Source organism: Trifolium pratense, linkage group LG1 (genome assembly GCF_020283565.1).
Source record: "Trifolium pratense cultivar HEN17-A07 linkage group LG1, ARS_RC_1.1, whole genome shotgun sequence".
In the NCBI taxonomy this organism is placed as follows: Eukaryota; Viridiplantae; Streptophyta; class Magnoliopsida; order Fabales; family Fabaceae; genus Trifolium; species Trifolium pratense.
In genome coordinates, this window is record NC_060059.1 from 44,171,459 (window position 1) to 44,184,526 (window position 13,068).

A 13,068-nucleotide genomic window follows, 5' to 3' on the forward strand; every position below is an offset into this window, starting at 1 on the left:
TCACAACAACATCAATCCGTTTTTATTAAAACCAAAACTCACAATTGATTGCAGCCCACATAATATTGGAAAATATTCTAACAAAAATAACCATCAAATTATAAGTCACTAAAAGATTATTTTCTCTCTAATTTAATCTTTAAAATAGATAATATAATAAATAATAAATAGTTAATAGTTAATAATGTATATAGAATCGGTCAATCTAGTATATGCTTGTTATTAAAATGTTAGAGATCAACAAATTAAAGAATATAAGATTTGCTAATAAGATTTGATACTTGATATTGTCTTTTATTAAAGTGTAAGATAAGATTTTGATGTAGCTAGTCAATTATACTAGGTTGGGAATAGGCCAGGCGGCCTACAGGGACTTTCGGCCTGGTCTGGTCTGATTATTAAAAATGTCAGGTTTAGGCTTTGAAAACGGCATGTTTACATAAATAGGTCAAGCTTAGACTTCTAAAAAGGCCTACGAAGCCTGATAGGCCAGTCTGTTTATAATTATTATTATTTATATCTTATAAAAAAATATTATTTATATAAATACAAAATATCAGAGAAAATAATTTTTTTAACAAAACAGAGAAAATATATTTGTTTTTATATTTCACGCATATAAATTAAAAGTAGAAACCCTACCTCCATTCCATCTCTCATTCTCTCGAGCAAGTAGCAACTCATCCTATATTTTGGTTGTTGGCTTGTTGCTGACTACACTTAGCAAACAATTTGTATTATGGCGACTTTGTCGTAATCGTATTTGTTATTTTAGTAGTTTTTAATTATTGTGCTAATCATATTATTAGTTTTTTCTTAATGTTGTAGAAATTATAAAAATTTAAATGTGAACTTTTTAAGGCCTGTTTAGCCTATTTAAAAAGACTATATAGAGAAGTTTTAATGTAACACATGCTTTTAAATAGGCTACAAGGTCAGGTCAGGTTTTTAAAAGGCTCAGGCCAAGCAAAAAAAAAAAAAAATTGATAGGCCGCAGACCAGGCTCAGGCCTGAAGAAAAATCGTAAGTCAGCCTCAGGCCTATCAAGGCCTGGCCTGACCTGGCCTGTTCACGACCCTAATTATACCTAATAGATATATCCATAAAATATAAACTAAGTAACATAAATTATTGATAAATAAATTTAATATTAGTCCCCATGAATTTAACTAGCTCAATTGGTTGAGATATATTATATATGTATGAGCCAAAATTCAAACTCTGAACACTCTTTAAAATGGAATTTTAGTTGCTAAACTACTTGATAATTTCTTTTAATATTATATATACCTATCAGGAAAATAAATATTACAAGCAGAGACACAGTACCTAACATATATTATCAGTCTGTCAAAATTTTGCTACACAAAATCATCCACTTATACAGTCCAAAATCTAAGCCAAATATCCACTTATACAAAATCTTTTTAAATAAACCCCCATATCATATATAAACGACTAGAAATAAAACCAATTTTTATCGTTAAATTTAGCGTGACATGAATGATAGATATTGTAAAATAAAAAATATTAGAAGGGATAAATTTTTAAATAAAGTTTATTTGAAGTCAAAAAATAAAATAAAATAAAGTTTAATTACTTTTTTAGATTAATTTTCACAGTTGTGCATAGTTGATTTAGAAAAAAAATTATATTAGGTAATTATTGTTTTTGAGCTCAATCAATCTTAATCATACTAGGCCAACCTTAAGTTTAAGGTTTGTAATAGCTGGATTGGTCCTTATAGTATTTTAATCGGACATTTGGTCCTTAAAGTTTATTTAAAGTAAAAAATAATATAATAAATAAAGTTTAGTTAAATTAATCTTCACAATAGTGTGTAGTTGATTTAGAAAAAAAGTTATATCAAGTCATTATTGTTTTTGAGCTAAATCAATCTTAATCATACTAAGCCAAATGCATTCAAGCTGAGTGTTATGTTTAATGTTTGTAATAGATTGGTCATTTTAATTTTTCAACTTTCAAATTAAACTTTTAATTTTGTAATAGCTAAGTTACACCGTCGTTGATTCCTTATAAAAATGTTTTAGTGGTTGTTTACTGAGTAACATGATATTACAAAAATGATTATATAACCGTTAGATGAAAGAATTTATATGTGTCTTAAAAGTTGTGAACAAAGTATCCTAAAATGCAAATCATTCATTGAAATTGATGATTTTTAAAGGGGTATTATGGTGGTGCGATACTTAGTGATCCAAATGAGCAAATACTGTCAGTAGAAATAGAAGTTGTTGAAGGGTAACGGCAAAATAAATATTTTAATAACAGAAAGGGTCATTAAAAGGGTAACCGTATAATTTATTACAAAGTTAAAAGATCAATTTAGTACTTAAGAAAATTATAAACACCAATTTGATATTTAAAAAATCAAAAGACCAATTTATTATATATAGAGTTAAATTTTTTTAAAAAAATCCTCAAGATTAAGATGCAATTGACCTATATTATATCATTCAAACTTTGTTTTTATTAATAAACTGGTCACTACTCACTAGCATCATTTTCAATCGTACATGTTATTATACATTGTTTATGGTCTAGCTGGTTTCTGCTGAAGATCTTACGCAGGGTCCACAAAAATTTGTACCATGGGAACCAATTGGACTCATTGTTCTGGTACACTAGAAGATAGGGGTCTTAAGGGCATATGTTGATGTATATAAATATCTCTATTTGTATTTAATAATATAAAATATTTAATATTTAAAATGTTAAATACATAAATATTAAAAAAAATCTACATATATATCTTAATTTTTTTTAATGAACTAGGACCCTTCTTATTTGGGTTTGACCAATATGAAAACAAGCATAGTGGATGGTGGTGCACATGCAACCGGAGTAAAACAAGGCCATAGCAAACCCCAATTAGTAGAAATAGTGGCTGTACCCTACACAACCAAAGGACCATCCAAGTTTCAAGTTCAAACATGTCTATTTGACCTCTTTGTTGTATTAATAATTTATTCTTAACTTTTTTTGTTTTTTAATTATTTGGCAGGCAATCAAATTTGGAGAGACCAGACAGCTCTGATTGAGTATTCACGTGATCCAATCAGCTGTTTTGAAATTCTAGGTCATTCCACCAAGAAATTCTTAATTAATTTTTCTGCTTTTTATATATATAGTATAAAAAAATTTCTTCTTATTTTCCTTAAACAAACTCGCTTCAAATTATCTAATAATTATTTCATCCGTTTCAAATCTTTAATTTTTTAACTTTTTTATTTTGTCTTAAAATTATTGTTTCTTAAGAAATTAAAGTACGCTTAATGATATTTTAACATTTATATCCTTACAAAAGTAAAATTAAAACATTCATTAAATGAATTTTTTCCTCTTTAATAAAGTAAAACTCAAAATGACTTTACACATATTCTTTTTATTATTTCTTAATTCATAAAATGATCAAAATTTTAGGACACCAAACATGTATTTTGTTAGTAATGTTTAGTAACCAACTTACTAAAAAAAAAGTAACCAACTTACCGTATAAAAGAAATGTATAGTGGGTTGTGTATGTTTAATATTATTGATATCATATCTTAAAAACTTGAATTCAATTATTTTTTATTTATAGTGCTAGAAGATGTTTATAACATCCGTACTAAATTGTTTATAATATTAAGATGAATATATATTTTCTCCGATATTTTTTTATAAGAAACACTTTATTAATAGGACCAAACTTATGTACAATTCTATATACACAGTTCTTACTGTGCTAGATATATGGGGAAGTTATTTTTATTTAAAAACAATTTTTTTTTCTTTTTTTAATTAAAAAATATAAATAACTACCTTTTTGTGAGAGGAACAGGAAAAACTGCAGCTAAAGAAATGCATATAAGTTTTGTCCTTATTAATAATAGATAATTTGATGGTATATTTGTATTTTTTAAAAGTATAAAATAGTATTTTGGTCCAAAAAAAAGTACCGTATAAAATAGTATTATGCACGTGCTTGATGCGTTTCAGTTTAATAAATTTCACCTAAGGTTTAATTAGTAAAATGGTCTCTTAAACACATTTTTTGTTTTAGATTGGTCTCTTAAAGAAAAAAATGTCTTAATGAGTCCCTTAAAGAAAAAAAATGTTAGAATAGATTCCTTAAAGACTTATTCGTTAATCAGTTTGGTCCTAAAAAATGTCCGAATAGGACCAAACTGATTAACAGATATGTCTTTAAGGGACTTATTCGGACATTTTTTTTTAAGGGATATATTGAGACCTTTTTTTCTTTAAAGGACCAATATGAAACCAATTTTTTTTTTAAGAGACCATTTTACTGATTAACACTAAAACAAACTATAATTTCTGTACAATTTTGAATAGGACAAAGTACTTTACAAATCCACATGAGCAACAAGAAAGTAAAAGATGAAAGAAGCCAAATTGGGCGAGTGCTGGGGAATATCGAATATGCAAGCTAGGTCTTTCTCACCTTTTGGCTACTACAACCAAATGAAACAAACTTACAAAATACCCGATGGTATTTTCGAATTTTAGGGGGCTCTGTGCAAAATATAAAATTGGCCCTTTAATAATTTTTTCTTTTAAAAAAAATTGTCGATTTAAATTGTATATAATACAAAAAAAAAATCACTCTTATTCTTGTAAACATATAAATTACCAATATTAAATTAAATGGTACATCATAATCTAAGATTAAATTTTATGCAAATATTAAAATGGACTAGAACTATATTTACGAGTATAGATAACTAATCTATTGATACTCATGATATTTTATGAACATTAACAATATATAACTATTAATTTAGGGCCTAAAAATTAATCAATTAATATACCTCTGATATTTTGTAGGTATAAATAATATATAACTAATATTATAAGACCTCAAAATTTTGAGTTGAGACCCTCAAAATTTTGAGGCCCAATGCTGTCGCACATGTCGCACATGTGTGCAGGTCGCCTCTGAAAATACCCATGGTTCAACTTTACACGCAAGATCGATGGAAATTAAAATAGTAAAAACAACCTTTAAATGTTGTAGTCAATCACCACCGTTAATCAAAACATTAAACTCAAGTGGTTAACGAGCTTCCCATAAAATGAATTATTTGAAAATATTTAAACTCGATTTCTGGTGAGAATAATTTTTTGTAAGAATTTACTTTCTTTGTGGTCGAACTTTGGATGACGAGACCCCGTTCTCATGAAAACCGGAGGGTTATAAAAAATCACTACAGTTAACTAAGTGATTGAATTCAAATGGTTAATGACTTTTCTTTAGAATGAAGAATCGTTTGAGGTTAAAAATGCATAAACAGTTAATCTTGACGGATCTCAATAACATTAACGAATAGAGGGTGAATAAAATTACAGCAGTGTAACATTTGAGTAATGTTACACCGCTCAATAACGCTTTAACAAATACAAATTTTATAAAATTCATCGTTGAATTAAATTTTTTTCTTCTGATGAGTGTAACATCCCAATTTTTATTATTATTTTATTTTATTACGTGGGTGTTTAAGTGTGTAAATGTGTATGAGGATGAGGTATTGGCCCATTTTATCTAATTAAAATTGACGAGTTATAAGAATGAATTATGTCGATGCTGTGTTGATGAGTTTGTAATTGAAAAATTATATAAAGAATAAAAAAGACCAAAATAAAAGAGATTATATTTTAGTCGGTGAACTACTTAAAAAAAAAAATTATAGTTAAACTCTTGCGATTCGAAAAATATACCTACAATTAATATCTGATTAAATATAATTTGATTCAAGTGGAAGACTCTCATATTGGCTAGAGTCTAGAGATATATGACATAGACAGCCTTTATAATTGTAGTATAAACTCAACTTTCAAACTAGCTTTTGTGGTTGAGTATATGCGTTTTAAATTCTAATATGATATCAGAGATTATGCTAGATCCATTTGTTGTTTGTTGTGGAGACCTCGTTCCAGCTTGTTCAGTTCTGGACGTGACGGTGTGTGTTAGAAGTCGCACATTGTCTATAGATATGACATAGATAACATTTATAAGTGTAGTGCAAACTTCAAGTCTCAAGCTAGCTTTTGCGGTTGAGTATATGTCTCTTAAATTCTAATACTCTCTCGTCCTATATATTAGAAACATTTTACTTTATAAATTTATTGTAGAATGAATGTATTGTCTAGATACATCATCAATTCAACAATGAATTTAAAAAGTCAAATTTTTCTTACATATAGGTCCAGAGAGAGGAGAACCTAATAAAAAATAAAAGTAAACATATACTGTTAGTTGACTATAGATTAACTCAACTTGACATAAATAAGTTCTGTTTCCTTAAAAATAAAATAAATAAGTTCTGTTATGTTGATTGCACTAAACGCATTGAAGTACATACTAGTGCATAATTACGTAAAAAGTTAGCACACTAGATGAGATCCCTTTGTCCTTTTTGAAAGTTTAAATAGCCCACACTCTCCGTTGGATCACGAATTAATCAAGTGCAACTAATAGATGAGGGTCCCTTTGTTCATTCTCTAGCTAGTGGACATTCACATTTCACACCCACGCCACTAATTTTATTTCCTAACCTGGTTGGTTCATAGCCCCATTTTATGCGGTTACAGCATCGTCCGATCTAAATCGTGCGGCTGAGTTCATTTGGAGTAATTTTAAAAAAGAATTAATTTAAACCGTCTTATATGTAATTAACGGGTTAAATCTAAAACTGTGATGTTTTCAACAACAGCGAATCTCAATTCCCATCTTTTGCCTACCGATAAAATATATGTATTTATTGAGATGTGATGACATATCGTCACACTCTCATAATCTATGCTTATTTGAGGAACATTAGACTTATTTTAGAGGTTTTTAAGCAATAAATCAAGAGAAATCAACTCAGAAGCAAGATTATTTGAAATACAAGAAAGTAGGAAATTATGCAGGAAATGTTGCAAGTTAACCACGCTGGGGGCGTGGTCCATCACGCGCAACGTGATGCTTATCACAGAGAGACCAAAAACCTGCTATGATCACGCGCGGCGTGGTTGCAATTACTATATATAGAAAAGTGATTTTTCTGGACAGGGGTTCGAAAATTCTGCAGTTCAAAACATATTTCTGAGATTTTGAGCGATCAAGAAGGTCTGATCCTGGAACGAAGTGGATAGCTTCAAGATATTCAGCAAGATGGAAGCAATTGCCATGGAGTTGGAGCTTGGAGTGAATCAAGTCACTATGAGGAACTAACTTCCTCATAGAGGTAGGATTTAGGAGGATCTTAGAATGTAGTTTAATCATGTAATCTTACTTATCTTCTCGAATTACTCTTGTAAAGTGATTATTCAATGCAATTCTACTCTTAATGCTTTATAATTTCTGATCAACTTTGTAATGATCTTAGTTTTTAATCACGTATGAGAATATTGATTGAAAATCTGAACTGAATACATTGAGCACTTGAGTGTTTCCGGTCGAGAGATTGAAACATAGAGTGTAGCTAACGATCAACGCGTTTTTAAATACTTCGTCGTCGGTAGCTTTCATCCGAGAGATCGGAGGAGTATCGACAACGGATAGAGTGAATTTATCAAGAGATTGAGATTCACCATATTGTTGATCTAGTTGTAACACTTGAGTGATTCCATTTGATATGTTTGCTTGCATGTGATGACTATAGACTAAGTGATTCCGATGATCCTACCTCGCTTTTCTACAATTGAATTCGCACGTTTTCGTACAATACCAAACTACTCAAACAAACCCCCAATATGTGTGTTAATTTTAGTTTGTTCATAGACACAATTTCTTTGTTACAATCGCGCAATCCCTGAGGATCGATAATCTTTTATTACTCAATTGACGGATTTGTACACTTGCAAATACGCAATCAAGATGATTAAAGTCTACAATAATAATAAAGCATAAAATATCGAATATAAAAGGAAGATGGTCTATATGGTCATATATCTAAAATATTATTCTCAGTGGTATTTATAACTCTCCAACAAGTGGTATTAGAGTGAATCATGATATTTGATCGACTTTAAGATATGAGGAAGAGGAACTCACATTTAGGAAGAGACTATTTGGTTTCAAATGTAAACTAAATGTTGGATAATAAGTTGTTTAACTATGTTTTTTGTAAAAAAAAAAAAAAAAAACTATGTTAGCATTTTTCAAAACTAAAATCTTTTATATTATAAGCTTGTATACACAAGCAAATCCTAAACCCTAATTTGTTTTCTCTATTTTTCCTTCATTTTATCTTGCAATTTTTATTAAAAAATAATACAATTTTGTCTTGACTAGGATTCGAACCTACAAACCCTTCAATGCAAGACAATATTTCCAACCACTTGGCAAGTATACCAATTATGATTAAAATTATGTGCAATAATTGATAAGCACCATCAATTTTAAAAGTATATCATATTAAAATTATTGTTAACTATATTATTTATCACGAAATATTTTTATGTCTTTTCTGATCAATGATTTTTTTTTACTGGATCATAAATTTAGAGAATAATTATCATGTGAGATTTGAAAAATTATTATCACGTGTAATTTGGCAAGTTATTATCAAACTCAATTCTGCTAAATCAATTTTTTTTTGCAATACAACCAAACACAACCATGGTCATGTCACTAATCACATTATTTATTTTGATTTTAACATTGCAGATTTAATATTCACCGATGATCAATTGATACAATATGCACTAACAGACCAATTGTGATTTGAATTATGTCCACGGAGTGTTAAGCTCCATCAACTTTCATAGGAAAGATTTCATACGACAATTAAGCACCATCAATTTTAATTGCACAATTTAAACAATTAAAAACCGATAATCTCTTATCTCTTATATTATAAGCTTGCTAACATAAGTTAACCCTAAACCAAATTTTTTCCCCTCTCATTTTCTCTTTCTTTTTATTGCAGCTTTATATTAAAAAAATACAGATTTGTTTACGATACGAATCGAACCTGCATCCCTTACTTACAATAAAATATTTTAACCGCTAAAACATGTGCTTCAATTATGAAAGAATTTAGGAATCCTAATATGTTAACCCTGTTTTCAATAAATTTGAACGGCGGAATTAATCACAATTTTTATTTACGAGGCATTGAATGCACGCATTTCGAGACATAATTTATATTTTAACATGCTTAACTAGTGCCCCGGGGGCACTGTTTAACATTTTTCTTTATTTATTTATGGATGTTTACTTAAGTTTATGTTCTTGATTGTGTCTTTAATTTTTTTTTGGAGAATGTTAACATGTGCACCAAAAGCACATGTTAAGGAAGCAAAAATAGAAAGTATTAAATGTTGAAGCATTAAATTTTAACTTTTTAAGCATTAAATTTTTGTATCATTAAATGTTAAATTTCTATATTAAGATACCTTAACATGTGCCCTATATGCACATGTTAACAACACCTTTTGTTTTTTAACCTTTAATTATCATCAATATTTTAACCTTTAGTTATCAGCAATTTTTTTTAATAAGTAAACAAAATGATGGGGTTCCAAAATTATTTTTAAAATATATAAAATATAAAATAAGCACATAAACAAATATAGAATAATTAGTTCATAAAATTCCCTATAATACTCTTATTAAAAATGCTCTTAGAATTTTTATATTTTATTTTTTATTGTTACATATTACGGCTGATTAGACCCATGGACCGCACGGGTGAAAGTTCTAGTTAATTAAAGTAAATAAGTGCAATCTGCAACTAAACTGTAGTTCCGTATATTTAAGGTTGTTAAATTTAACGGTCGAAGTGGGAAATTAATGTAAAAAAAAGGTGGCAAACGAAACCCACGTTATTTCATCGTCATCAACATCATCATCACTTACAAACACAAAACACAAATACTATTGTTATTGTTATTGTTACTTCTTCTTCTTCTTCTTCAACATCACTCACCAAACAAAACACTCTTAAAACTCACAAAAACACACACACACCCTTCAACATCCATGACACTACAACCACAACTCTGTTCCAAAATACCCCAAACCAACCATGCAAATTCCATTTAACCCATTTCAATCATCACTCATATTCATCTTTCTCTTCTTTTTCTCTCATGGTACAAACGCTTTTGGCACCATGGGACCAATCTCAGCTTCATTTGGAGAATACGAATTGTTTTGTTCCATTGATGCAAGTGGTAAACAAGACGTTATTTGTTGGGGCAAAAACATTACTTCACCGCAACCTCTTTCTTCTTCCTCTTATGTTTCAAACATTCCTGCTATGTCAGCACTTTCTGGCGGTGAAGGTTTTCTCTGTGGCATTTTAGCAAACACTTCGCAGGCTTTTTGTTGGGCTGCTACTTCTAAACAAAACGCAGATCCCGTTTTGGTTCCACCGTCGTACCGGAACACTGCTTACTCCCACATCGCCGCCGGTAAGAATCATGTTTGTGCTGTTAGAGGATCTTACTACTCCGATCGTGATTCCGGAACTGTAGATTGTTGGCAAATCACGAAAAGAACTAAGAATGGAACTTTAATGGCGGTGCTTAATGATTCGTTTTCTGATCAATCGGTTACTAATCTTGAAATTAATCGGATTGTTTCCGGAGAAGGGTTTACTTGTGGTGGGGTTAGAGATGGAGGGTTAGTTTGTTGGGGACCCAATTCGGAAAATCTGAAAGTTTCCAATGTTTCTGATAGTTTTGCTGTTTTGGTTTCGGGGAGAACCGCAGTTTGCGGTGTTTCGAATGTCTCCGCCGATGTGAGATGTTGGGGTGATATAGAACCTCCGTCAACGGAGATTCGTTTTGTTTCACTCTCGGGCGGGGCACGCCATTTCTGCGGCGTTCGAGAGGATAATCACGTGGTTGAATGTTGGGGTAATTTGAATTCATCTTTGGTTCCAAAAGGTTATGGCTTTATGGCAATTGCTTCTTCTGATTATACAACTTGTGGTATAAGAGAAGATGATCTTCTTCTAGATTGTTGGTTGGTCAACGCTTCAAAGCCTGATTTTGACCCTCCTTTGGAGCTTTCAAGTCCTGGTCTTTGTAGGTCAAGTTCTTGTGAAGTTAATGAGTTTGATTTCAATGTTAGTGTTCTTAATGAACCAGATTTAACAAGTTTATGTGTTAGACAAGATTTGAGGATTTGTTCACCTTGTGGTTATAATTGTTCACAAGGATTCTTTTTGTCTAGTCCTTGTACTCAAAATTCTGATAGAGTTTGCACGGCTTGTTCTCTTTGTCAGAACAGTTCTTGTTTGAGTGTTTGTAAACTTCATTCTTCGAATGGATTTTTGCATTGGCATCATCTTCGTAGATGGGTTGTCATAATTGGATCTTCAGTTTTGTGTTTGTTGTTGATTTTGACTTGTGGGTGTATTTTTCGATGTTTGGTTTGTTCAAGGGGACAACGTAGGACAAAGAAACAATCCAAGTCATGTATTGGTAAACATGAACAAGAGGATGATGATGATGATGATGTGAATGGTAATGGTAACGGTCTTCTTCATTCGTCTTCTTCGGCTGCGTCTTGTCCTGGATTGCCTCAGGTTTTCAGGCTTTCGGAGTTGAAAGACGCTACCAATGGTTTCAAGGAGTTTAATGAGCTTGGGAGAGGAAGTTATGGATTTGTTTACAAAGCTGCTTTGGCGGATGGGAGAGTGGTTGCCGTGAAAAGAGCGAACGCTGCTACGATAATACACACCAACAATCGTGACTTCGAAATGGAGTTGGAAATTTTGTGCAAAATTCGTCATGTTAATATTGTTAACTTGCTGGGTTATTGTGCCGAGATGGGTGAGAGGTTACTTGTTTATGAGTATATGTCTCATGGGACACTATCTGATCACATTCATGGTGGTCTTTCTCCTCTTAATTGGAGCTTAAGGCTTAAGATAGCTATGCAATCTGCAAAGGGTGTAGAGTACCTTCACAAAGAACTGTTGCCTCCAATTGTTCATAAGGATCTCAAGAGTTCTAATATTCTTTTGGATTCAGAATGGGGGGCCAGAGTTTCCGACTTTGGACTTCTTACTTCGAGTGATAAAGATCTTAACGGCGACATGGAAAGTGATGTTTACAGCTTCGGGATTGTGTTGTTGGAAATTCTAAGTGGAAGGAAAGCTTTTGATAGAGATTTTGATCCACCTAATGTTGTTGAATGGGCAGTGCCTTTGATCAAACAAGGTAAGGCAGCTGCCATAATTGATCGCTATGTCGCTCTTCCGAGAAATGTCGAGCCTTTGCTTAAACTCAGCGATATAGCAGAGCTTGCTGTGAGAGAGAATCCGAGTGAGCGTCCATCTATGTCGGATATAGCATCTTGGTTGGAGCAAATTGTGAAGGATGGATTGATCTTATAACACTGGTCAATTCTCTACTTATTTTGATCCTGTGAGTAAAGTTTTTCTTCAGTTGTAAATTGTTTTTTGAGTTTGTTGTAGATTGCTTATCCTTTGTATTATTTCTTAATCTTCACGAAGTGAAGGACATTATTGCATTGTTACACTATACAAAATTGTTTATTTGTACATGTTGATCTAAAGTTTTTTCCTCTCATATAAGCCTGAAGACCATGATCTCAAGGATATACAAATACAGTTGTTTCCATGTATAACAGTGACAAAAGTAATAGTTTCCTTGGTCAAGCATTTCTTTGGTCAGGCATTGGTGATTCAATAAATCTACAACCTTGTTACAATTGGGAATTATAGTTTCCTTGCACTTTTAGCAGTACAACTTTTATCATTTACCTTGTCATATTTGTTGTGTTCAGTGTTATACAAAGGTCAAACTTATAAGGCTAATTCTATGGTGCACATGTAACACATGCACAAGCTTACCTTTTGGATCAATAAATTTCATCATATCTCACTTGATTTAATGATAGAACTTATTGATCCAATTATAGAAATAAAGTACTATAGAACCAACCAATAACTTTAACCACTCAAAAATATGATTTTTACTCAAAAGCTGCTCTGTGTTACTTGTTACTCCCTCTGGTCTCAAATATAACAGCTTTGTCTATGTATTTAGTCTAAATTTAGATCAAATACTTATACTTTT

General features: G+C 31.1%; 1 protein-coding gene across 1 annotated transcript; it reads left to right on the forward strand.

The window, feature by feature from the left end:
* The first annotated feature begins 9,802 nt into the window (after window positions 1-9,802).
* On the forward strand, window positions 9,803-12,738 carry LOC123902363 (serine/threonine-protein kinase-like protein CCR1). Its single transcript, XM_045952066.1, has one exon. It carries the CDS (start codon window positions 10,041-10,043, stop codon window positions 12,360-12,362), a length of 2,322 nt encoding a protein of 773 aa, XP_045808022.1. The 5' UTR covers window positions 9,803-10,040; the 3' UTR covers window positions 12,363-12,738.
* Window positions 12,739-13,068: the final 330 nt, after the last annotated feature.

What these genes read in the sequence shown, in the direction of transcription:
- LOC123902363 (XM_045952066.1), top strand. Translation starts at nt 10,041, where the DNA reads ATGCAAATTCCATTTAACCCATTTCAATCATCACTCATATTCATCTTT.